This window comes from Rhipicephalus microplus, chromosome 10 (assembly GCF_043290135.1).
Source record: "Rhipicephalus microplus isolate Deutch F79 chromosome 10, USDA_Rmic, whole genome shotgun sequence".
In the NCBI taxonomy this organism is placed as follows: domain Eukaryota; kingdom Metazoa; phylum Arthropoda; class Arachnida; order Ixodida; family Ixodidae; genus Rhipicephalus; species Rhipicephalus microplus.
Genome location: NC_134709.1, coordinates 15426993 through 15451097, shown reverse-complemented (window position 1 = coordinate 15451097; position 24105 = coordinate 15426993). Strand labels below are relative to the sequence as shown.

At 46.9% G+C, this 24105-nt stretch overlaps 2 protein-coding genes across 3 annotated transcripts in view; both read left to right on the top strand.

Moving 5' to 3' along the window:
* The first annotated feature begins 130 nt into the window (after positions 1–130).
* LOC142774170 (acetylcholinesterase-like) lies at positions 131–10388 on the top strand. The gene is made up of 4 exons (XM_075874564.1): positions 131–339; positions 3470–3694; positions 5089–5330; positions 9922–10388. Exons 1-4 carry the CDS (start codon positions 148–150, stop codon positions 10079–10081), a joined length of 819 nt encoding a protein of 272 aa, XP_075730679.1. The 5' UTR covers positions 131–147; the 3' UTR covers positions 10082–10388.
* Positions 10389–18723: 8335 nt separating this feature from the next.
* The window catches only part of Tnpo (transportin 1), a 55257-nt gene continuing 49875 nt past the window's right edge, over positions 18724–24105 (top strand). Inside the window, exons 1-2 of one of the 2 annotated variants that reach the window (XM_037432034.2) lie at positions 18724–18784; positions 19052–19183. In XM_037432034.2, the coding sequence (XP_037287931.1) occupies positions 19067–19183 (117 nt within the window). In that variant the 5' untranslated portion in view covers positions 18724–18784; positions 19052–19066. Of the gene's footprint in view, positions 18785–19008; positions 19184–24105 lie in introns of those variants that run through there. The other variant, XM_075875086.1, reaches the window with a different exon arrangement.

The window sequence follows — 24105 nt, the reverse complement described above, 5'->3', positions numbered from 1 at the left end:
GCATTCCTGCCTCCATAGGAAATGCAGCCGCCGATTCGATCCCGCGATTTGCCGGTCAGCAGCCGAGCCTCTATATGTCTGGGTCAAAGGTCATCGCGTATGGTTCTTTCCTTTCTTAGGTACAAAACTGATGGCGCTGAAGGCGCCATGCGACTGGCGATCAGCCTGCAGTGCCCCGCTGACCTGGTGACCGAGGCGTCGATGCAGTGCCTGCAGAGGGCGTCCGCAGATGTGGTCGCCAGGAGCCAGATAGCGCCCAGGTTCGCGCCGGTGTTCAACAGGCCGCCGCTGTCGAGGCCGCAGATACGAGAAGCGCTGGAGAAGTCATCCTCGTCAAAGGTATACGAGACGTGTAGGATTTTACCGACTTCGGGCTTTGCAGCGCAACACCGTAGAAGCTATAGCGAGGCTTCTTGTAATGAATACGTTGGCATCGAGGAACACACGAGTTACTAAAAGGAAATTTTTGCAGCGTCATCTGTATACGCATGCATGTACGGGAAACAGCCTATGCCCGCTACTGTGCATGAGTAGGCCTGTGCGTTTGGTCGGCATGCATGGCACCAGGATCACGTAAAGTCTTCACACTGCAGAAATGAAACTTCTAGCCATCGAGTCATTATCATGCTTCTTTTCACTCGCGCGAGCCCCGAGTTCTTGTGTTTTAAATGCGAATCATTTCTTTGCGCACTGCAGGCACTTTAGGCGTCCATCCACGCAGATCTATCTATCTAGCCGCTTACGTCTGGGTGCTCTTATGACCAAAATTATTATGCGAGGCTAAGATGATTTCACGAATATGACGCGCTGTTCGAGGTATAGCGCATCCAGGACGGGACAGAGAAGAAAACACAGAACACACACACGGCACTAACTTTCAACAATTTGTTTGTTGAAAGCTAGCGCCGTGTATGTGTTCTGTGTTTTCTTCTCTGTCACGTCCTGGATGCGCTATACCTCGAACAACATGAATAACCAACAAGCCCGCCGTGCAACCTTAGATGACGCGCTGCTCAAGACACGAATAGTGTTACAATCCCGTCGCGTACGTCGTCAAAACGCTTTCCGCCAAACAGTGGCACATGCCCGCGGGCGGGTATGGCACGCGGGTATGTGCCACAAGTGATTGATACTTATTATCTACCCAGGAACGGCAACAACACACATGTGGAATTATAACGCGCATGATCGTTAAGAAAAAGCTGACATCGACAGCGTTGATCCGATCGAGGAATGCAGATAATGAATGTCAGTGTCCCAGCAGGAATCGAAACCCAGAATCCTGCGTGGCAACCAAGTGTTCTACCACAGAGCCACGCCAGGTCTCGGAACTATACTCTTCAAATGAAACCTATAATGTGAAACGTCAGTTGTTGTTGCAGTGCTGGCTATCCAATATCATAAACATCACATGTGTGCTTCTATATACTACCGCCATGCCGGTCGTGTTAACGTCGATTGTAGTTGGGTGCCATTCGTTGAAGTTGATTAATGTAGCAGTAAATGTTCAGGGCTACCATGCATCTTCGTGAGCAGCAGCGCTTCATATCAGCTTATCACTTCTGTTGCTAATACTCATGGTCCTCTTGGCATCATAGAGCAAGCGCAGACTGATTATATAAACATCTGCGACTGTACAACTTATGGCTGGGCGTGCAACATTTATACATACTGTTTAGCGTCATGTCATAACGTGTCACACACACACAAAAATACAACACGGTCACCTTCCCTCCGCATGCTTCGCATAACGTCATTCATCAAGGTACGTGGGATCTGCCAATTTTTTTTATTCGTTTACATGCACAGTGGCGGCTTAGCCAAGAAGCAGTTGAGCATTTCGCGGCTTTTTACAGTGTTGCTGGCATTTATGCAACTTCTCTGTAGTTTAGTGAGGTTACCTCTCGTAATGTGGTCTTTTCCTTGTTATTTTGAGACTGAATATTCAATGGTGCGTTTTGCTTTAGAATTTAGAAAAAGGGCATTTACACGGTTGTCCACAGGTTGTTTTTAGTCGTGTATCGTCTCTTCATTTTCATATCGAGGCCTCCGCGATTCGTTCCGGTAGCCGCAGCAGTAGCCTATCGCGGAGGCCGCATTTACAAAAAAAGAAAAACGAAATGTAGGTATAATACTCATGATTGTTGAAATTTGACATCTCAAAACCACGATATGATTATGAGAGACGCCGTACGCAGTGGAGGGCTCGAAATATGTCTAACACCGGGGTATCTTTAACATGGCCCTAAATCTTAGTAGACTGGCGTCGAGCTATTTTCCTTCCTTCGAAAATGCACCCGCTGCGGCCTCATTCGACCTTGAAGCCCCGGGCGAGCTGTCGAGAACCGTGACAATAGACCCTTTGGAAAATTCAGTCTGGCAACATAGCCCTTCCGCCATATCGTTTTCACTCGATCGTGCGAGCTGGCGGGCTGTAAGGTCCCTAGATGAAACAAGTTGTTTCATCTAGGGACCTTAACGGGCTGTGTGTCCCAGCGACGCCGGTGAGCGTTCCCTGCACCGCACACGGACAGCGCTTGCGTTCCTGCAGGGCGAGTACCGCGTTTGGACGGTACGCTAATGCATAGAGTTTCTCAAAATAACTAGAGGGCACTCTGGCTCTGCGATCGTTCAGCGACCATGGGAATGATGGGTAGTACACACATTTTCCTAGTCTTCGTACTTGCGGCTTCGTTTATTGCTCTGTTTCGGTTTTGTTTTGAAATAAAGATTTAACCCTTTTTTGAACTTCGTGACCCAATTTGGAAAGGTAAGTTAAAGAGAATGAAGTGGTGAAGCACAATCGCAGAACATTTGCTGATTTTTGTTTCGTGAGGAAACAGCTTCGAGCCACACGAACACACACGGAGCCAAAAGCGGGCCAGAAGTACGAAGTTTAGACAAATGTGTGTACTACCCATCATTCCCATGCTCGCTGAAGCGCCGTGCATTGCAGCTCCCATAGACACTAGCGCCAGAGTTCCCTCTAGTGTTTATTAGGAAGCTCTATGCGCCAATGAGCGTCTCTTGGGTGAACAAGACATGGCGAAGAAAATGTGTCTTCGGCTTCGTCCGATAGGTGGCGCTAAATTTTGAAAAGGGTCTATTGACACTATGACAGGTGGAGAAATCTGAACGCAAGACGCGTGGACTTACGTATTTAGCTGACCGAACTTTATGAATAGCTTCTAGAACGTTTAGGTGTAGGTATACCGTGGCAGGTTTCTGCGAAGTATAACGCGCGCACTTCGCACGTATAGGGAAGGGAAGTCCAAGCGCAAGACGCGCAGACTTACACATTTGGCTGACCGAACTGTTTGAATATCTTCTACAGCGATGCATTCCATGCGTAAAGTGGCCATGTAGGTAGTACCACGCCAGGTTTTTGAGAAGTACGATGTAACGTATTGACGAGTGGGTTTCGGGAGGGTAAGCGGAACACTATTTGCGCTTTGCACGCACTGTATAGGTGACTGGACCGCAAGGCAAGGAGTTCCTGTTGGGACGAGTGGAGCGGGAGGGCGCCTACCCGTGGTTCCTGGAGCAGCAACGTTTGGGCGTGGGCGACTCCCAGCAGCTGGCCACGAGGCTCGTCGGGTACGAGCTCCTGGAGCGTTGGCAGAACGCCACGGGCATCGTGCTGGATGCCGCCACGGGAGACGCGACGTACCAGGACGCCGTAGGGGACGTCCTGGTAAGCGCCGAATCACGTACTTTATAACCAGGACGCCGTAGGGGACGTCCTGGTAAGCGCCGAATCACGTACTTTATATATAACCAGGACGCCGTAGGGGACGTCCTGGTAAGCGCCTAATCACGTACTCCATAACCTTGCACATTTTAACCCAATGTGCTCTCTGTACACGAGTTAAGGCTTTTAGTGGGTAACATGGTTTTCCAGAAGTTTTAAAGTAAGGGCAAATGGCATTTCATGTGCGATTGAAAAGTCACTGGCGTCTAAAAGCTTCCATATTTTGCACAGCGTTCAGTGCGTCAGTAATCGATAAATTAAGATAAATACCATTTGTGCCACCAGTGGGGAGATTCAGGAATACAAGAATGATTATGTAGTGGGGCGTCGGTACAGTTAATCCCACGTATATTCAAACAACCCTTGATAGCAAGTATTTGCTTTCGTCGCCATACGGAATAAAATCAGATTTTCGCAGTTCAGTCTTATCTACGAAAAAAAAAATAACTTGACGTTACACCTGAGAATGACGCAAGTTTTGTCGCCGGGTTGTGTTCCGCTAAAGCGAAGCTCGTACTGTCGATCATGGGCATGGCGCACGGTAGTTGGAAAGCCGTTCTTGGAGGCGGGCGACAATTGCACTAACAGCATGCGGACCACTAAAATCCGATTTTTTTCTCAACTACTCATTTCCCCAGTACGAACATACAAGGCTTTTATTGCCACGTGGTTGCGACTTGGATTAAGGCAGTATGCGACACGTTCAATGTTGTTTATAAGACGATGTCGTGTGAGATATATGGGCATTGCAATCTCGGACTGCTAAACGAATGTTTTATCATTTTTTGTGTACCACAACATGAATACGCCAGGCTAACATGAACGGCAAGTTTAACAGCCCAATATGGTGGCACAGGAGCCAATCTAGAATATGGTCTATAGTACGCTATTTCAACCAACCAAGTCGACTCTCCCTTTTTTCGAGGACGTCTTTATCCTCAAAAACTCAGTCCCCCCCACATGCATGCATGCATGCATGCATGTATGTATGTATGTATGTATGTATGTATGTATGTATGTATGTATGTATGTATGTATGTATGTATGTATGTATGTATGTATGTATGTATGTATGTATGTATGTATGTATGTATGTATGTGCGTGCGTGCGTGCGTGCGTGCGTGCGTGTGTGTGCGTGTGTGTGTGTGTGTGTGTGTGTGTGTGTGTGTGTGTGTGTGTGTGTGTGTGTGTGTGTGTGTGTGTGTGTGTGTGTGTGTGTGTGTGTGTGTGTGTGTGTGTGTGTGTGTGTGTGTGTGCACGTTACACACACTCCAATTTCGCTGGAATGGTCCGCGGCCCACTCTGACATATACCGGAGCTGATTGCTACGTTGCAGGAGTCGTGTCCCACGTCTCAACTCGTCGAGCAGCTGCACGTGGGAAAGAACCGTGTGTATGCCTACGTGCTGGGACACAAGCCCTCGTACTCCGACTGGACGGACGAGACCGAGGCCGTACACTTCGAGGACATGGAGTTGGTGTTCGGCGCTCCCCTGAAGCCCGACGCTCCCTCTAGCGAGATGGACAAGTACTGGTCCAGGACCATGATACAAGTGTGGTCCACGTTTGCGCACTCGGGGTGAGCGCCTTTGTAGCCTTCGTATTCTCACAGGGTTCCATAATAGTCCGCTGTGGAGGGAGATCTGACGATATAGTGTTTATGGTATAACATGCAGCCTATGGCGCTTCATGCCAGTTTCGGAGTGATGGATAGTGCAAGGGTCTGCTTAAGCTTCCTTCTTTAAGCTCCGCGGTGTGACCTGATACCGCTTTGTCGCGAGACGAGATTCAACGAAAATTCAGCAGTACCACTTCACCACATCCACCCTTTTTTAGGCTGACCGCTATGAATTAGCCTCTAACGAAACGTTGCCTTCGTACGAAGGTAAATCAAGGGGCTATGTACGCGGGCAAGTTGCGTGAATTAAGATACGGCCATGACCAGGATTTGCACGTAGCGCCATCTGTCATCGGTCCCAGCGGTGGTCTCCCGTAACCACATTCTTGCACCGTGGCCGTAACTGAATGGTAAAAGGGCGAAAAAAATATCTAACGAAAAATAATTGGCCCCGAATCTGCATATTACACGGCAAATGTCGTCGAAAGACGATAGTCTTGCGTTCGCAGGGAGTAAACAAAACATTTATTTGATGTTCTGCGGTATAATATTTTGGAAGCGCTGCGTTGGAGTGCCTCGAGCACGCAGCGGAGGCGAACGAGCGCATCGAGGATGGATGGATGGATAAATGGATATGGCTGTGCCCTTTAGATCGGGCAGTGGCTAGCGCCACCAAGCCGTAATACTTAATGAACCCAAAACTACATTTATTTTTTCTTCCTTTAAAAGTGAGTTTGAGGATTCGTACTTTGCAGTGAAGAGTTTAATTTTCACTCGTGCCTTGACTTTAGCCACCAATCAGATAACCTCCTTCTAGTTAAGTCTACTTGCTTAAAGTGTATTTTGCCCTCCCGGTCCCTAAACCCCTGTGATTTGAAAAACTCTGCGCCATCATCCTGGACTATAGGGTAAAGCCCTTTACAGAACATTATCAAGTGTTCGACAGTTTCTTCTTCCTCTCCACACGCACTGCATACTGTGTCTACCCCTTCGTATTTGGCCCGATATGTCTTGGTTCGCAGTACTCCCGTCCTTGCCTCGAACAGTAGAGAACTACCCCGAGTATTATCATAGATCCTTTCCTTGGCAATTTCCTGCTTAAATCCTGCTTAATATTTCCTTTTTAATAGATCTCTAGTGCGGACTTCTTAATCATGCCCATTTTCCACATATCAGTCTCCGTTTCCTTCACATTCTTCTTAACCGATAGTTCTTTTTGGTTTGGCCACCAGCTGTTTTCTAAGTATTTACCAGTCAACTTCCTGGTTCGCTTCCTCCATTTTGTATCGACATTCTTCATGTACAAGTAGCTGAAAACCTTCCTAGCCCAACGCTCCTCCTTCATTTCTCTCAATCGCTTCTCAAATTTTATCTTGCTGCTAGCTTCCCTGCCCTCAAATGATGTCCATCCCATATCACCCTGTACTCCCTGATTTGGTGTATTCCCGTGAGCTCCTAAAGCAAGCCTACCTATTCCACGTTGCTTAATTTCTAATCTTGCTTGAACTTCTGATCTCATGCACAAGACCGCATTGCCGAACGTCAGCCCAGGAACCATGACCCCTTTCCATATTCTCACAACATCATACCTATTGTAATTCTACAGTGCCCTGTTTTTCATCACTGCTGCATTCCTGTTACCTTTAGTCGTCACGTATATTTCGTGTTCCCTCAGGTGCTCGGTCCCATTGCTTATCCATACGCCCAGATATTTGTATTTATCTGTTATTTCTAGCGTGACCTCCTGTATTCTAAGCTCACTACCTTCGTTGTCATTGAAAATCACGACTGCTGATTTTTGCTTACTGAATCTAAAATCTAACCTATCTCCCTCATTACCGCAGATGTCCATCAATCTCTGCAAATCTTCCTTGTTGTTGGCCATTAGCACTATATCATCTGCGTACATTAATGCTGGTAGTGCCTGATCAATAAGTTTTCCTTGTTTGACTAAAGAGAGGTTGAAGCCCAGCCCACTTCCTTCTAATTTTGCCTCTAATCCTTGTAGGTACATCATGAATAATAAGGGTGACAGGGGGCACCCCTGCTTAAGCCCCCGTTTTACCTCTGCAGGCTTGGATACCTGTTTTTTCCACTTTATAACTACCTTGTTACCTTTATAGATACCCTTTAAAAGATTAGTGACTACATGTTCCACGCCTAGTGTGTCCAGTATTCCCCACAATTCCTCTTGAACCACGCTATCGTATGCTCCCTTGATATCCAAGAATGCTAGCCACAGGGGCCTGTGTTCCTTTTCTGCTATTTCGATGCACTGCGTCAGTGAGAACAGATTGTCTTCCAACCTCCTGTGTTTCCGAAACCCATTCTGCAGTTCCCCCAGCACCCCCTCATCTTCTTTCCATGCCTGCAGTCTTTCCTTTATAATCTGCATCGCCAGCCTTTGGGCCACTGATGTCACTGTTATAGGACGGTAGTTGTTTATGTCAGCTTTGTTCCCCTTTCCTTTATAGATCATGCTCATCCTGCTAAGTTTCCATCCATCGGGAACTTCACCATCGATTATTATTGTGCTCACTGCCTCTCTCAAAGCCTGCTTAGACTTCGGACCTAATGTCTTTATCAGCCTTATTGGAATGCCATCTGGGCCTGTTGATGTACTACTAGGAACCCTTTTCTCACCCCTTTCCCACTCTCGTTGTGAAAATGTTGCCATTGCACCACTTGATTCGTCCTTGTCTATTGTGGTGCATAAAGTACTTCTTTGTTGAAATTTTTCTGTCACCCTTGTTCTTAAATATTCAATAGCTTCGTCCCCTTCTAGCCTGGCACCTTGGGCTGTAGTTATAAAACTCTGCTCTAGGCTCGTCTCATTTCTTAGGGAGTTTAGATGGTCCTTAGGGAGTTTAGAGGCCGGGTATACACGAGCGCCATCTGGCATTTATCTTCGAAAACGAAGGAAGGCATATGCGCGCCTGCGGAGAAAGATGCGTGCCATTCTCGGAGGCGATAAGGTGTAGAACGCAAAGCGACGGACAGGTGCCACCACCGTGTCGTTTTAGCAAAGCGTTGGTAACACTTGCCTTTTTGAGCATCGCAATGCACTGCCAGCGCAGCGTGTTTAACGCTACGGTGCTTAGATGTGTGTGCCGTCTCTAGCATAAAGGCACCCATACAAAACATCGACGTGTTGTTTTGGTACCTCAGATATGCGCAATGATTGATTTTTATTTGACAATCGCACAAGTATAAATGCTAAATCTTGAGCACTATTGGTGGGTGCTGTGGATGGGCTAGGCCGTTTGAGGTATCGTTAAGAGCGGACAAACATACAAATGTACAGACAGACAGACAAAAAATTTTCCGTCGAAGGTCCCCAAGAAAGAGTATCCTCTTTAAAAGCTATTTGTCAAAAAGAACTTCCAGTTATAGAGAGAGGAGACTTATTTTAACAGTCCGGTAAAGTTACAGCGCTGCACTACAAACCCCGTGGCTTCCTTCAGTATTTCTTGAGTGTGGCTTCCTTGAATGTACCAGTGGGTCATATAACCCGGAGTCGTTTTTGAAAACATTTGTTTTTTTAAAGAGGTGACTTTTTTCATCTATTTCCCATTCAGTTATGGCCAACGTTTATAGATAAGTATCTATAAACGTTGGTTATGGCAGACTGCCGTTCCACCGCCGAGAGATAGCGCCACGTTCAGATGTCTCCAAATCCTGGAAATGATTCAGGGAGTGCGTCCACAATCGTTCGTAATAGTAACTGTTGGGGTCTTACATTCCAAAACAACGATATGCTTACTAGGGACGCCGCAGTGGAGGGCGCCGAAAATTTCGACCATCTGTGGATATTTAACGCGCTCTTAAATCTAAGCGTACTGTCCTCCAGAACTCTGCCTCCATTGGGCCGCCTCTGCGGGGATTCGATCCCGCGACTTTCGAGTCAACAGCCAAGCAGCATATAACTACTGGACGATCACGGCAGGTCACGGTCGTCCCTGCGGGCAAAGCTCAATTGGACCTCACTTGTTCGTACCGTGTACACATATATAGGTTACGCAGCCGTCACTGCATATCCAGTTCATACTTCATGGCTTTTTTTTTATTTATTCGCTTCACAAAGCAGGGGTGGGTCGAGCAATTGATTTTAGGGGGGGGGGGGGGGAAGGCGGGTGGTCGCCTGAGGTAACACCGGAGAGGGGGGCGTGTTCATGACATCTTGTTTTTTCGAGCAGGAAAACCCCTACATAGCATAAAAACTGTTATTGTGTCAAAGTGCAATGCTTTTACTCATTTGTCCTAATTGGGGCTAGGAGATGAACTACAAGCACTGCAGTGAGGAATGGAGGTGCGATCGACCCTATTGCCCCTCCTCCCTCGGGATCCGCCATTGGAAGACAGTGCCGTCTGCTGGCGATGCAACCCGGAACCCTATGAAAGAGCTGCATATTATGAAATTATAGTGCTACATAGAATCATAGCCAATTTTGTACAAGTTGTACGGCATTGCACTTTCGGATGGGGATTTGCTTTCGGAGTAATTCATCGGCTGTATAGTCAGGCCTGATTCGCCGGTGTTCATCCTGCGCAGGAGGACACCCATTCTGAAGGCGACCAAGTGGCCCGAATACGAGACACTGCGACGCACCATCATGAAGCTGGGTCCCAAGGAAGTGATCGCGCAGCCAGACCCTAAGTGGCAGCGGTGCCGGGCACTTCGAGACTCGGGCGCCGCGCCTTCGTTGCCCTGAGGGACGTTACGAAGTCTGCCTCCGAAACCCGGAGAGGATCGGCGAGGGCTGCGAATCTCGGAGGCGATATATGATGATCGACGCGCGCTATACTTTGCGTCGACCCAGCAACCGTTCGGAGACTGGACGCGCGCGTCTTTGCGTGGATAATGAATGCGTTAGTATTGATGTCGTGCTTTCGTAGTGCCTAAATCGGTTCGGCTATGCACGGGCTGCAGGAGCACCACCAGAATTACCAGAATCCTGGCCATATGATAACAGGATTCGTGGTGCGGTTTTGGCCTTTGGCGTAGCTTTAGGTGACGACAGAGGGGGGGGGGGGGTCGAGCAGAGCTCTTTCAGCTGCGTGCGGGAGTGGGCAGAAGGCTGCGTTTCACTGGTGCAGCCGAGCAGGATCTAGACAACGGCGACAAGGAATGCTCTGCGTACCAAGGAGTTCGTCGTCTGGCGGAGGACACGTAAGAAGAAAGCTAGGACATTGGCTAGCGCAATGAGGAAATACGACAACCACAACCAACCTTCCACTCTTTTCTGCAACGAACGACAACAGCTACGCAGCTGAGAGAGCTCTGCTCTAGAGAACAAAGGAAGTGGGTAGGAGGTTGAGTTTTACCACAAAATAATTGTGTGAAACTCTATGCGTGTTACTAACCTCATCGTCCTCCCGCAAAGAATTTCTGGCTATGCTACTGGTCTTTCACAATCCTCATATCCACCATTTTCCACACACCGTGGCGCACGAGACTGTGAAGGGGCCCTGGAACACCTCCCCGAGTTATAATGAAACGGTCTCTTCACAAATAGTATGTCACGATGTGTTTCTTTTTTCCTTTGTTTGGGATCCGTCAAGTACGCTGGAATTTGTCCCACACTTCAAGCGCTTTCTTTCCCTCTCTCCCCGTATCTGCAAGCGCCCTGAAAGCTACGCGGGAAGTGGGGAGATGATGGAGGGGTCAAGAAGAAGCGGGCGTCACGATCTTCAGCAATTTATTTCCATTTTTTTTGAACACCCGCCTTGCTTACTGTGTGATCGCAAGCGCGATCGCGGACATGTGACGGCACCTTTCGGTGACCACGTTAACTAAGCAGCTCGCTATGCTCAAATCGGCCAATGGCCGTGAATTTGGGTATATGGCGCGGTCGTTTGAGTATATGTCATTTTTCTAGAGAACGGGAAGCGACTTCTAGAATTTTGGCTTGCGTGTTCTCATGAGCCTCGACTACCGATCAGCGGCGTCTTAAGACCGTGCTACAAATGTGCTGCAATGCACCTTTAAGCATATGCCACGCTACACAGCCAATTAATTCTTGCCTTTCTTCATGGTGTTACTGAAAATGTAATAAAATCGAATAGAGTACAGCCCATTGTCACCTTCCTTCTCAGTGTTCCTGAAACCGCATGAAAACGTATCGGACGATGCATACACACGGCCAGGGAGCCTCAGTGAATCGACTGTAGTCGGCCGATTTGTTAGCGGAGTTATTTCCCCCGCTTTCTCGTAGATACCGTATTGTAGCCTCGGTACCTTGTCATATTCAGGTGACGAACTCATTGCTCCGACTGCGCGTTCAGAGCTCACTGTCGGAAAGCCAGCTTTCACGACGAAACTCGCATGGCGAACAGCGGCGAAACGGCGCAATTCGAACGACAACTATATATGAAGGAAAAGTGGACACAACGCGAGTGCTAGCTGGTGCGTTAGTCCGCCTTGACAACAGACCATTGTCGGAATGGCCAGTGGTCGAATGCCGACACGAGTACATCTCCGTACAGAAAATCAGTCAAGACCTTATGAACTTTTTGCATGGTAGTGACCTACTGAATACGATATATAGCACCATCGCTCTTGTTCATTTTATTTTCCGCGCGTCTAGTTCTTGTTCTTGTCACCTATTGCCCCTGGTGAATACCCACTGTGGGGGATTTTCCAAGAATTGAGTGCTTTTATAAAATATTGTGCAGTTTTAGAATGGCGATTATATAATATAAAGATTACCGATGACCTTGTGGTGCTTAATCCAGTGCGTGTAATTATTTATATAAAGAAAAGAATTTGTTTAAATAAGAGCAATATTCTGGTTTTTTATACGTTTATAATGTTGTAGACACTTTTATCTCCACTCTTCTTCTCGTCTTTTTCCCTCCCCTAATGCAAGGTAGCAAACCGGAGGCTACAATTCTGCTTCTACAACCAATCCTAACCTAACCTTCGCTCTTTTACCGTTACAAAACGCTGCATCTCGATAACCTCGCGGCCTTTCAATTTTATTCTCTCTCTTTTATTGGTCAAGCTTTGCCGCGTGTCGTAGGAATTTCGCTCAATCACCGCCCAAGCCACCCTAGCGCCAAGGAAATCAGTCCTAGCCCGGAGAAAGACAAGTCCGCCTAAGCAACGCTACAGCGCCAAGGAAATCAGTCCTAGCCTGGAGGAAGACAAGGCCACCCAAGCAACCCTATAGCGCCAAGGAAATCAGTCCTAGCCTGGAAGAAGACAAGGCCACCCAAGCAACCCCATAGCGCCAAGGAAATCAGTCCTAGCCTGGAGGAAGACAAGTCCGCCCAAGCAATGCTATAGCGCCAAGGAAATCAGTCCTAGCCTGGAGGAAGACAAGTACGACCAAGCAACGCTATAGCGCCAAGGAAATCAGTCCTAGCCTGGAGGAAGACAAGTCCACCCAAGCAACCCTATAGCGCCAAGGAATTCAGTCCTAGCCTGGAGGAAGACAAGTCCACCCAGGCAACCCTATAGCGCCAAGAAATTCAGTCCTAGCCTGGAGGAAGACAAGTCCACCCAGGCAACCCTATAGTGCCAAGGAAATCAGTCCTAGCCTGGAGGAAGACAAGTCCACCCAAGCAACCCTATAGTGCCAAGGAAATCAGTCCTAGCCTGGAGGAAGACAAGTCCACCCAGGCAACCCTATAGCGCCAAGGAAATCAGTCCTAGCCTGGAGGAATACAAGTCCACCCAAGCAACCCTATAGCACCAAGGAAATCAGTCCTAGCCTGGAGGAAGACAAGTGCACCCAAGCACCCCTATAGTGCCAAGGAAATCAGTCCTAGCCTCGAGGAAGACAAGTCCACCCAGGCAACCCTATAGCGCCAAGGAAATCAGTCCTAGCCTGGAGGAATACAAGTCCGCCCAAGCAACCCTACAGCACCAAGGAAATCAGTCCTAGCCTGGAGGAACACAAGTCCACCCAGGCAACCCTATAGCGCCAAGGAAATCAGTCCTAGCCTGGAGGAAGACAAGTCCACCCAAGCAACCCTATAGCGCCAAGGAAATCAGTCCTAGCCTGGAGGAAGACAAGTCCACCCAAGTAACCCTATAGTGCCAAGGAAATCAGTCCTAGCCTGGAGGAAAACAAGTCCACCCAGGCAACCCTATAGCGCCAAGGAAATCAGTCCTAGCCTAGAGGAAGACAAGTCCACCCAAGCAACCCTATAGCGCCAAGGAAATCAGTCCTAGCCTGGAGGAAGACAAGTCCGCCCAAGCAATCCTATAGCGCCAAGGAAATCAGTCCTAGCCTGGAGGAAGACAAGTCCACCCAAGCAACCCTATAGTGCCAAGGAAATCAGTCCTAGCCTGGAGGAAGACAAGTCCGCCCAAGCAACGCTATAGCGCCAAGGAATTCCGTCCTAGCCTGGAGGAAGACAAGGCCACCCAAGCAACCCTATAGCGCCAAGGAAATCAGTCCTAGCCTCGAGGAAGACAAGTCCGCCCAAGCAACGCTATAGCGCCAAGGAATTCCGTCCTAGCCTGGAGGAAGACAACTCCACCCAGGCAACCCTATAGCGCCAAGTAAATCAGTCCTAGCCTAGAGGAAGACAAGTCCACCCAAGCAACCCTATAGCGCCAAGGAAATCAGTCCTAGCCTGGAGGAAGACAAGTCCGCCCAAGCAATCCTATAGCGCCAAGGAAATCAGTCCTAGCCTGGAGGAAGACAAGTCCACCCAAGCAACCCTATAGTGCCAAGGAAATCAGTCCTAGCCTGGAGGAAGACAAGTCCGCCCAAGCAACGCTATAGCGCCAAGGAATTCCGTCCTAGCCTGGAGGAAGACAACGCCACCCAAGCAACCGTATAGCGCCAAGGAAATCAGTCCTAGCCTGGAGGAAGACAAGTCCGCCCAAGCAACGCTATAACGCCAAGGAATTCAGTCCTAGCCTGGAGGAAGACAACTCCACTTGTACAACGAAACGTCTGCTCGAGGGCACACAGCCCCTGTTTGTTTGTTTTTTCATCGCAAGCTTCAACCCTGCCGTTTTGGTTTTCTTTTCACGCACGGAACATGACGAAACATGATTAGTAGTAGGCCCGTAGCCGGTGAAAAGGAAGTGCCGCCCCCCCCCACCCCGAAATTCGGACGGCGGGGAGTGATCTAGCACGGACAAATAATAGCGGTGTTTTTAAGGCTTTCAACCATATGTTGCCCTTCCCACAGCCGAAAAAATAAATATTCATGCTACGGGCCTTGTTCTAGAGCACACATATTAACTGGAGGTACTTAGTACAAGTATATTTACCTACCAGTTTGAAATATTCCATATATGCAGATGATCTGTACATTTGGTCATCAGACACGAGCATTCAAGCAGTTCAGCAAAAACTTCAAGATGGGCTGACAATAATCAATGACCTTTTTAAGAGCAGAGGCATGATTCTTTCTCGTGAGAAAACATCTGTACTTCCATTCTCAAGGAAATGCCTTAATAAATTCCAACTTCAGATAGACTCTCAGCGCTTACAACTTGTGCGACAGCACACATTTTTAGGTGTTATTTTAGACAGACGTCTGTCTTGGGCACCACACATAAAATCATTAGAGGATAGGTGGTGGTGGTGGTGGTGGTGGTGGTAAAAACATTTATTTCAGAAAAAGTCTACTAGATAGTGCCGACGTGGCCCATCGGCGTGCTAGAGTGGCCAGACCCTATTCCGGGACGCCAGTGGAGCTGGAAGCTGTCCGTGCGCGCTCCACCAAGGAGCGTTGCGCAGCCAAGGTAGAGCAGCCGAGCAGGTGCTCCTCCCAGTTGCGATAGGAAAAGGGGATGAGAAAGGGACGGGATTAACTGCGCACGATGCTACGACGTGATATGTGTCGGCGAGGACATGACAGGTCGAGCAGGTGCCATTGATTTCCGGCAAAAAGTGCCTTGCGACCGCCGGACTGATAAAGGTGTTCGTCTGCAGGCGGCGTAGCAGTCGTTCGTCCGCTTTCTCCAAACCGCGTGCGGGGTCCGGTATAGAGGCGGCGCGAAGCCCAGTAATAGAGGATAAAGTCAACTCCCTAATCACTATATTACGTCGACTGACCGGAGTGAGATGGGGTAGTTCATGTTCTTCTTTATTGCGTGTACATTCAGCAAGAATTCGACGAAGAATAGCTGACTCGGCCCCGGTTTTACATGGGATATGACGTAATTTAGAGGAGAGGATTGTTGGCCAGAAGCCTTCGTATATGCCTTGGTGTACCGCGAGCGTCTGCCAGTGCTTTAGTAATTGCGGAGTCTCGTCAGCCGACTTTCCATGCTATGAGATTTACGGAAACTTGCCGGCATTATCTTCGGTTGGCAACTCAACACGCTAATCATCCCCTATTCCGAGCCATTCAGGAGAGATCAGCTGCAAGAATGCATAAAAATATACTAGAATTAAAGATTGATTGATTGATTGATTTGTGGGGTTTAACGTCCCAAAACCACCATATGATTATGAGAGACGCCGTAGTGGAGGGCTCCGGAAATTTTGACCACCTGGGGTTCTTTAACGTGCACCCAAATCTGAGTACACGGGCCTAAAACATTTCCGCCTCCATCGGAAATGCAGCTGCCACAGCCGGGATTTGAACCCGCGACCTGCGGGTTACTAGAATTCAAGAGTTTACTGCCTACGCACGAATACTGGCCTCCATGTGCATCCCACCCACCATGGCGACTCTCGATCCCAGATAATACAACTTAGATTCCGGGAATAAATTGTACGAATGATATGCCCATAATTGTAATAAAGCAATTAACTTTAACACACCTCAATACCAATTATGAAGACTATATTCACGTGTACACCGACGGATCATGTCTGAATCAAAGCTCTACGTCGGCATTCTTTGTACCTGCATACCAAGCGTGAAAAGCTTTTAAACTCGGCCATTTCACAACATCCACAACGGCAGAACTCTATGCTATACTCTGCTTTACGCTTCATATGTTTACAGCCAGGTCCACTTCGATGGGTAGTTATCAGTGACTCACAGTCCTCATCAGTTTCTTTAAAAGGAATCAGCTTGGGCAACAAAGCTAGTGAGCTCGCATATGAAATACAGAGGACGTACGCTATAGCAAAAGATTTAAACCGCACCATAACGTTCCAGTGGGTGCCCAGCCACTGTGGAATCACTGGAAATGACATAGCTGATCACATTGCACATGCAGCACATCAAGAAAATAATATATCACTGCTAACTCTATCGATGAGTGATGCACGGTGTCTAATAAATAAGCTGAGCTGTCAGCTGTCTAAGGAAACTTGGTTCGAAAATGGTGCGCAAAACTCTCTGTTGTATAACATTGATCCCGGTATAGAATTTAGTATTCCGTTAAAGGTTAGCCGATCGGTAGAAGCAGTCAACCATAGGCTTCGACTTGGTACAGCCTACACGAAGGCTTTCCTGTATAGAATGAGGAAAGCTGGCAGTCCTACCTGCTCATGTGGAGAAGCTCAAGAAGACGTGGAACACATTCTTCTGCATTGTAAAAATCATGACGTACCTCAAAAGAACCTTTTTTTAAAAACTCAATTTTTTGTATACCTCCATCATCTTGGGTCCATGGCCAAAAGGAAAGCTACAAGCCACTGCAGCGCGTGCAGTCGTTCACTTTCTGGAGGAATCAGAAATAGCTCAAAAGTACTAAACAAAAAACAAATGTACTTCACTGTTAACCGCGGTATGTTTCAAAACAGCATTTTTGTGTTTCACTATACTTTTGGGAAAACCTTTCTGAAAACAGTTCAGTATTTAAGCGACAAGATCACCTTAGACGTTTTATTGAACTTTCACGTTTTTGCTTGAACACTCAAATTGGCGTGATTACTTGTCTTTTTTACAACCTCAGTGTGGTGCGGACACATTCCTATGCAGTGTGAACCCATTTCTGTGTTGGAGGACTCTCAGTGTTGGAAAAACGTGAACTCACTGTGTAGGTGTTGTGCTATGTACATATGTATAGCCTTGTGTTTACTACAAAATGTGTGATGTTGCCTTTGTGCAAGAGAAGAGAAGTAGTAGTTTTTCGTCTCTTTTCTATTGTATTCCCTTCCTGTCTTTCCGCTTGTTTCTTCCTTTCTCGCTGACCAGAATCGAAAAGCGAATTTCGTGCAGAATAAATCACGGAATTAGCACCATTAGCGGCTCAGGTTCTCCTTCAGGGAAGGGGGGGGGGGAGCGAAGGTTCGTCGCAGGCCTCCTCCCCCTCCGAATTATGTCAACACATGGGCTGACTTTGGGGCCATGGTGCACTCCCTTTCGAGTCACAGAGGACCCCCCTTCCCCCCTCTTTCTTCAATGTCAATGTGCACGGCCGCTTTTCATCTGGTGGCCGTGGTATGCATATGGGGCTGAATTTGCGTAACTAACCCCCCACCCCCACCCCCCCTTGCAACCACCGTGCGCGCGTCTATGCGGAGCACTGACGCACTGTGAACCAACATTTCTGGCTGGTGAACCAAAGTGAGTGTGCGGGTAGTTCCAATATAGCTCTAGGGCGGTAATATCGCGGCTTCTTCTCCACATTTCTGCTTCAGAAGACGTCGCCACAGACAAGTGGCCATCAACGATGAACTTGAAAATCTCACCTTTCTCAACAAATCTGTATCCTTCTCCTCGGTTGTAGCCACCTGCTGCAGAAGCGTTCAGTGGTGCTCCCGTAGAGAGGGAGAGAGAGAAACAACTCTATTGACTGTATAGCGAGGTCGGCAAACTTAATTTGCCGGTGGTTCGAAGGGTGGTGGCCAAAAGCTTGCCACGACCGTTTCGGCCCAGTTGACCACTTCTGCCTGAAGACGGTAGTCAGATGACGACAGGAGCGACTCCCACGCCTCGAGGGACGAAGTTGCTTCCGTGGAAAGATGACCAAAAATAACTATCCAAATTTGCGGAATTGTGTAATTTTAAGTTTTGCAGTCAGTTTCCGCGCCACAATAGATCGAAAAGGCAGAATCGTCCCATTTGTTTTCCCTTTCGTGTAAGCGTTAATATACGTTGTGATAACGACCCGGCGAGGCACTTTTGCGAGTGAACATAAATGACAAGAGATCGCAATTATCTTCGATGAGTTTATTGTCGCCCGCCCGCCATTCTGACGATTGTGATAAACGCGTTCTTTTCGGGTGCAGGACGTTATCGCATTGCCGCAAATTAAATTTCCCGCAAATGTATTTTTATTCGCGGCTTAAAACTGCTGTCGCCGCCTGTTGAGCAAAATTGTATGTAAACAAACGATCGACGTGGGTTAGTCAAACCTACATTTGTAAATACACCTAACAGCGAACATTTATCTTGATTTTATTTGTATTCTTACAGTTTATATCAATAAGCTTGGCACAAAACGCCGTGGATGGCCGTGGAGATGAAAAGTACACGATGTATCAGGTTTTTCTTCGACTCGCTCACCTTTTCCGCCATGAGCGCTGCCTGACACACGCGAGGTTTGTCTCATTTCTTGCTGGAATAAGATGAATGCCGCTTAAATTTCGAGTCACAACGCGTAACTATGTTCTCAAACATGCGTCGATGCGCTGCACTTGCTTTTTCCGAGCGAACGAATGAGCCTAGTGCGCTACCTTTCGCGCCGCAGTGGTAGAAAGCGACGCCTGTGCCAGTGTGTGTGTGTTTTTTTTTTTCGTCTTTGATTGTCGCTTTCTCTCTTACCCTTCTTCCTTTTCTTCTCCCCCTTGGCCGCATCAAATTTTTAGCCGGTTGCGTGAAAGATGCGAGGCAGCATGTCGTTATCGTGGCAACCGCAAGAAGATGGACTCCGGCAAATCCTCCAGCTACTGAAGGAATCCCAGTCACCGGACACAGCGACCCAGCGTGCCGTGCAGCAGGTACTTGCGATGATTTCTGCCGGCGCTCGGTCGAAGCGGCCGTGCGCCTCGGTGTCGGGCTCGCGCATGCACCCGCATGAGTTAGGCCTAGTCGACCGCCGTAACCCATCCCGCCGGCCTGCACCGATCAATGGGCACTTTTGAAATGCTCGCCGCACGAGCGCCAGAACCTTCCGATGTCGTGGGGTTGTCCCCGAACAAACGCTTTCCACACGAAAAAGAAAAGCTGGTCCACGCTTTCGTTTACAGTCAGAACGCTAAGCGTAGTTGCATTTTTTTTTTTCTTCTCGTTTCTGCGTGCTAGGCAATAATCTAATCTTCGCACCATTGATCGTGCTTGCGCGTCGTCTTTTTCGCTACCTGTGTCCAGCGCGTTGCGGGTTCGAATGAGTTCCTTTTTTACGGCTTAATTCAGCTTAGTTAAGCCGGTTAAGGAAGTCGCTGCCGCGTTGAGGCGAGGTGTTTCGAATCTCTTCCCCCGTTGCCGGCTTCGATCAATTCATGAATGGCCGAAAAGACCGGAGAAAGTACGGTGAAGGCCGCACTGTGACGTGAAGCCGGTTCCAAGCGTCCGCTAATGACCGCAGTGGTCTGTCGATGAGGTTCGGTTGTAGCACTCCGCGAAGCTTTCCCGGCGAGCACATTCATTCGGCACGTTTGTCGCGCCCAAGACGTGTGCCTCGACTCCGTTTTCCCCGCGTTGCGTTGGGGTTGGTCGGGGCGCGTGTTGAAACTGAGCGTAAACTTGCCCATTCTCGAAACTGCGGGTTTGAGCGGTGCGTCCGGGAAGCCTAGTTGGTAGTTTAGTGCGACGCCGGTGAGAACATTTCGAGCGTTCGGGAAAAGTGTAGTTGACTCCCAGCGATGAACAAATGTCACCGCTTTCTCACGTGTCGCACCTTTATGAAATTTTATTGCCGCTCTCGCAGCCGTAGCCTTTATCAAGAGTGAACTAGAACGAATGCCTCGTTAATTGAAGCCCGGGAACGCCAGTTTGGAACGCATTAAATCAAGATCCCACGCCCAGCGAGGCCAACTGCCTCGCTTGAAATGTTGTTGAGCTAATTGAATAACTTAGTTTACAACTGGCTTGCAAGCATAAGCAGGCATTGGAAGCAGCAATAAGCAGTTTCAGGTGAACCTGACCGCCTCATGTGCCGGGAAGCTACATTGTGGATGGGCAACACACTAATGCATTCGGTTATAGTAAACTTTAGCAGTGATCATTGCATGCGAGCACAAGCAAAAACGCTTATGAAGTAGCTTCGTGAAATGAAACATGTGACGAGTTGTGATGAGGTTCCCGGTGGAACAAGTTGCCATGAGTACAGAAAGCATAGAGCCGATATTGTACTTCACTTCTACGTTTGTGGTGTTATGTATTCGTCTGATCCTGGTATAAATGTGGGTTTGCAGTGGGGATTACAGAAACTGCGATGCATTGATGGTAATGGTTTGATTGCATCACGACTTGGCATTTGAAGGTTGCCTGCCCTGAAGTTCTCAATGAACACTTCAAGGAGACCTGCAATGCTCTTTCAGTGGGGTGAAAAAATGCTGTTTATTGGCAGTCAAGGCTCCTGAGAACATGTGAGCCAGTCATTATAGGGCAGCACACAGCCTGAAATTTACAATTCATTTTAAGAAATCCTTCCATCTTTTCTCTGCAAAAGATGTCATATACCTAAATTTCTGTGCCATATAGTAAATGTCCATGACCATTGACTAAATTAGCTTCTGAGCTGTATCACTACTGTGGTGGCATGGGCTCTCACAATGACATTGAAAGTAAGCCGCGCATTGGAGGAAAAAGGGAAATGCTTTAGGTTATGACGTGCACTCCGAAGGGATGCATCATCTTGCCCCTTTGTCATTCCCCTCCCTGCTTAGCTTCAGCACGCTCACTGGTACGAGAGGAGAAATTGTGTGAGGGGACACTGAAGAGAAATAAGATTTATCTTATGTTGGGGAAATTGTTCGTTCACGATCTGGAAATCTTACCACTTGCTGCGAGAAGGCCAGGAAAACAAGCAAAAAGGAATTGCGGGTGGCAACCCCACCCTGAAGTCTTTTTCGAAATGCTAGTCACCATGATGGCATGGATTTTTGTCTACTGGCGCCCACATAGTTTATAAGAAGGTCATGAAACATTTTCTGAAAATTTTCAACTATGTGGGCATTCAGAATTTTGCCTGTTCATTCAGTAATACTATACCTCAGCTTGTTTCATTGTCTGGGTTCACTTAATAGCTGTAAAAGCACGATTTCGATTCCCCAGCCCGCATTCCTCTCAACTGTACAGCTGGGGTTACTTTAAGTAGGCCAATGAAAAGTCTGTCTCATCAACAAAACATGGCGATGCAGCTACGTTTGCTGCATTGTTGATTTTCGTAGCATAATACCAGTTTGATTGCACCACTGTAAAGAGGTGGTTTTCACTTTGATAAGCTGTGGCACTGAAGATACACATGCAATATTGGCATAGCGTGGACTAAGCCTCCCATAGCACACCGTAAAACACAACCTTGTGCAACCAGTAAGAAAAAACAGGGATGCTGCACAAAGCGTGCAATGTACTTGAAAGTGGAACTGAACAGGTTACTTGCTGTACTTGCACAGTATGCAACAGAGTGCAAGAATTGCTGTGCTATTTTAATGAGCTGTGTGATTTGAATTGTTTAATGAAGCCATTAGACAGCTACTTGGAAAAGTGCCCCAATGCCCCTTTAATAATGCTAGACTTCTATTCACTTGCCGATTCCCAAAACTCATTTAGTGTGTAAAGAGACTACAGATAATTTTACATTCATACCGAATATTGTGAATGGTTTTGTTAGCTGCTCAGTCTTGCTTCATGCTGAGATCACTGCTGGGTTTAGTGTAGCTACAGGCTTGTACGCACGGTATTGGTTCTAGTCATACTATCCTTGCAAAGGTGAAAATTCTAGGCATGGTGTCATTGCTATAAATTGCATAGAATAATTCTCCTCAAAAAGGTCATGCAACATTTTCACGGTGTTAACAAAGAAAGACGCTGCTGTTCGGTCGTTAAGGCTCCCGAGAACATGCAAGCCAATCATTGTGGCGCAGCACGCATTCCCGAATTCACAGCTATTTTACAATGTCTTCTAAATATTGTTCCCTCTTCTGCCTACAAATGATGCCATATACCCCAATGACTTTGCCATGTACCCAAATTCGCGACCTTTGCCTGATTTGAGCATTATCAGCGGCATAGTTACCGAAGCTATTGTGTTTCTGCGCGTTTCAGGAAAAAAAAAAAAAAAAAAGCCCATGGTCATGTACGCATGTGATGTAATTTTCTTCCCCTGTGCCATCCCCACCTGCTTAGCTTCCAGTGCATTCTTGGGAGTGAGAAAATAGAGAAAGATTACAGCGCGCGTTAAATCTCTTAACTGGGCTCATACTTCACTGATTTTAAACATTTTTACGGCGGTCGATTCGTGCAACAATTAACACAGTAATGAAGCCATTCTATAGGTACTTGTAGAAGTGTTGTAGGGCCCTTTTGAAGTGTATGCAACGAATAACTAATCAATATGAAGCATTTACAGAATGAAACTCAGACAAAAATAAGTTGTGAAAATTGGGAAACTGTGGCAGCTCGTGTTTGATATTTGGAAAAATTGTCTGCCAATTTTTTTCAGGCATAACTAGGGCAGGCTTGTAGGGTAGTTCAGTGCATATGGAACATTTGGCAGGTTAAATGGCAGTTAAATGGCATTCAATATTACTTGATCTTTCTCTGCACACAGTCAAGAAACCTATCTTGTGGAATGCTTGTTTGCATCGGTAACAGTGTTCTTGTTGTTATTGTAAGAGGCCTGTATGCGTTGATTAATAAGATGTTTCACAAAAAAAACCTTGTGTAGATGGCTTGCAGTGAAGTGTATGTTACAACTGCGATCTATATAAAGGGCCGTGGGAGGGTTCTGAAAATAAACTTGACCTGATGACCTGCCATTCCGTTTGTTTATATATAAAGTCATTATAGAGCTTGCTGTGAAAAGAGCACTTGAGAATAGCTTCCATTGTTTGTTTCACAGTTATTACACCAGAAGGAATGCGTGCTGTTTATACCATTGTTGCATTGCCAGCTTAACAGCAGTTTAACTTGAAAGTGATTACAATAAGCACCAGTCAAAATCTTGTGTTAAATGTCCTGTTCATGTATAAGGTATGTTACCACCGCCGAAAAAAATAACTTCACAAGTTTTAGCCCTAAAGTTGAAGTGCTATTTTAGTATATTAAAGATAATGTATTTTGAATGTACAAGATTAACAGATTTTGTAATTGTATTTTATGTACATATGCCGTAATTGGTCTGTTTGTACAAAGTGCAATAAGCTGTAAGCTGAAAAGAATTCTAACCGGAAAACTGAAAAAGGCTATTTATTTCTGCTGCAGTTAGCTGTCGTACTATTGCCCTAATTGTAAAAACTTGGGAGGCATTGATGGGGTGATCGTATAAGTAAATAACAAGCCAAACCTCATGCATAAATATTTGTGCAAAGGGAGTTCTCACTGCTTGCATAACTCTAAATATATAAAAAAAGGCTAAGAGATCATTATTTTTAGAGGTATTAAGGTACAGCTAAGGTAATGGAAAAACATGCACTACATCTGAACTTTTACACATTCATAGCTTTGGCTTTGAAAAAAAAAAAAAAATGTGCATTCTGTTCTTGCATGTGTGGGAGTGCATTATTATTATTGTTGTTGTTGTTTTCTTGCCTACTTAGTGCCCCAGTTCGGCTAAATGCACATAATTCTTGTAACGATCTAAGAGCATTCATTTTTCTGGTAGCCAAATTTGAGGGCTAAATACGTTAAAGTGGAAAGTATGCCCGTTTCACTTATTGTACTTAGTTTTTAACACATCTGGAAATCCGAGATATAC

Excerpts from the sequence above, each read along its gene's own strand:
- LOC142774170 (XM_075874564.1), top strand. The coding sequence starts at position 148 with ATGCGACTGGCGATCAGCCTGCAGTGCCCCGCTGACCTGGTGACCGAG. Across the intron at positions 340-3,469 it reads AGAAGTCATCCTCGTCAAAG|GTGACTGGACCGCAAGGCAA; the intron begins GTATACGAGACG and ends CGCACTGTATAG. Across the intron at positions 5,331-9,921 it reads TCCACGTTTGCGCACTCGGG|GAGGACACCCATTCTGAAGG; the intron begins GTGAGCGCCTTT and ends CATCCTGCGCAG.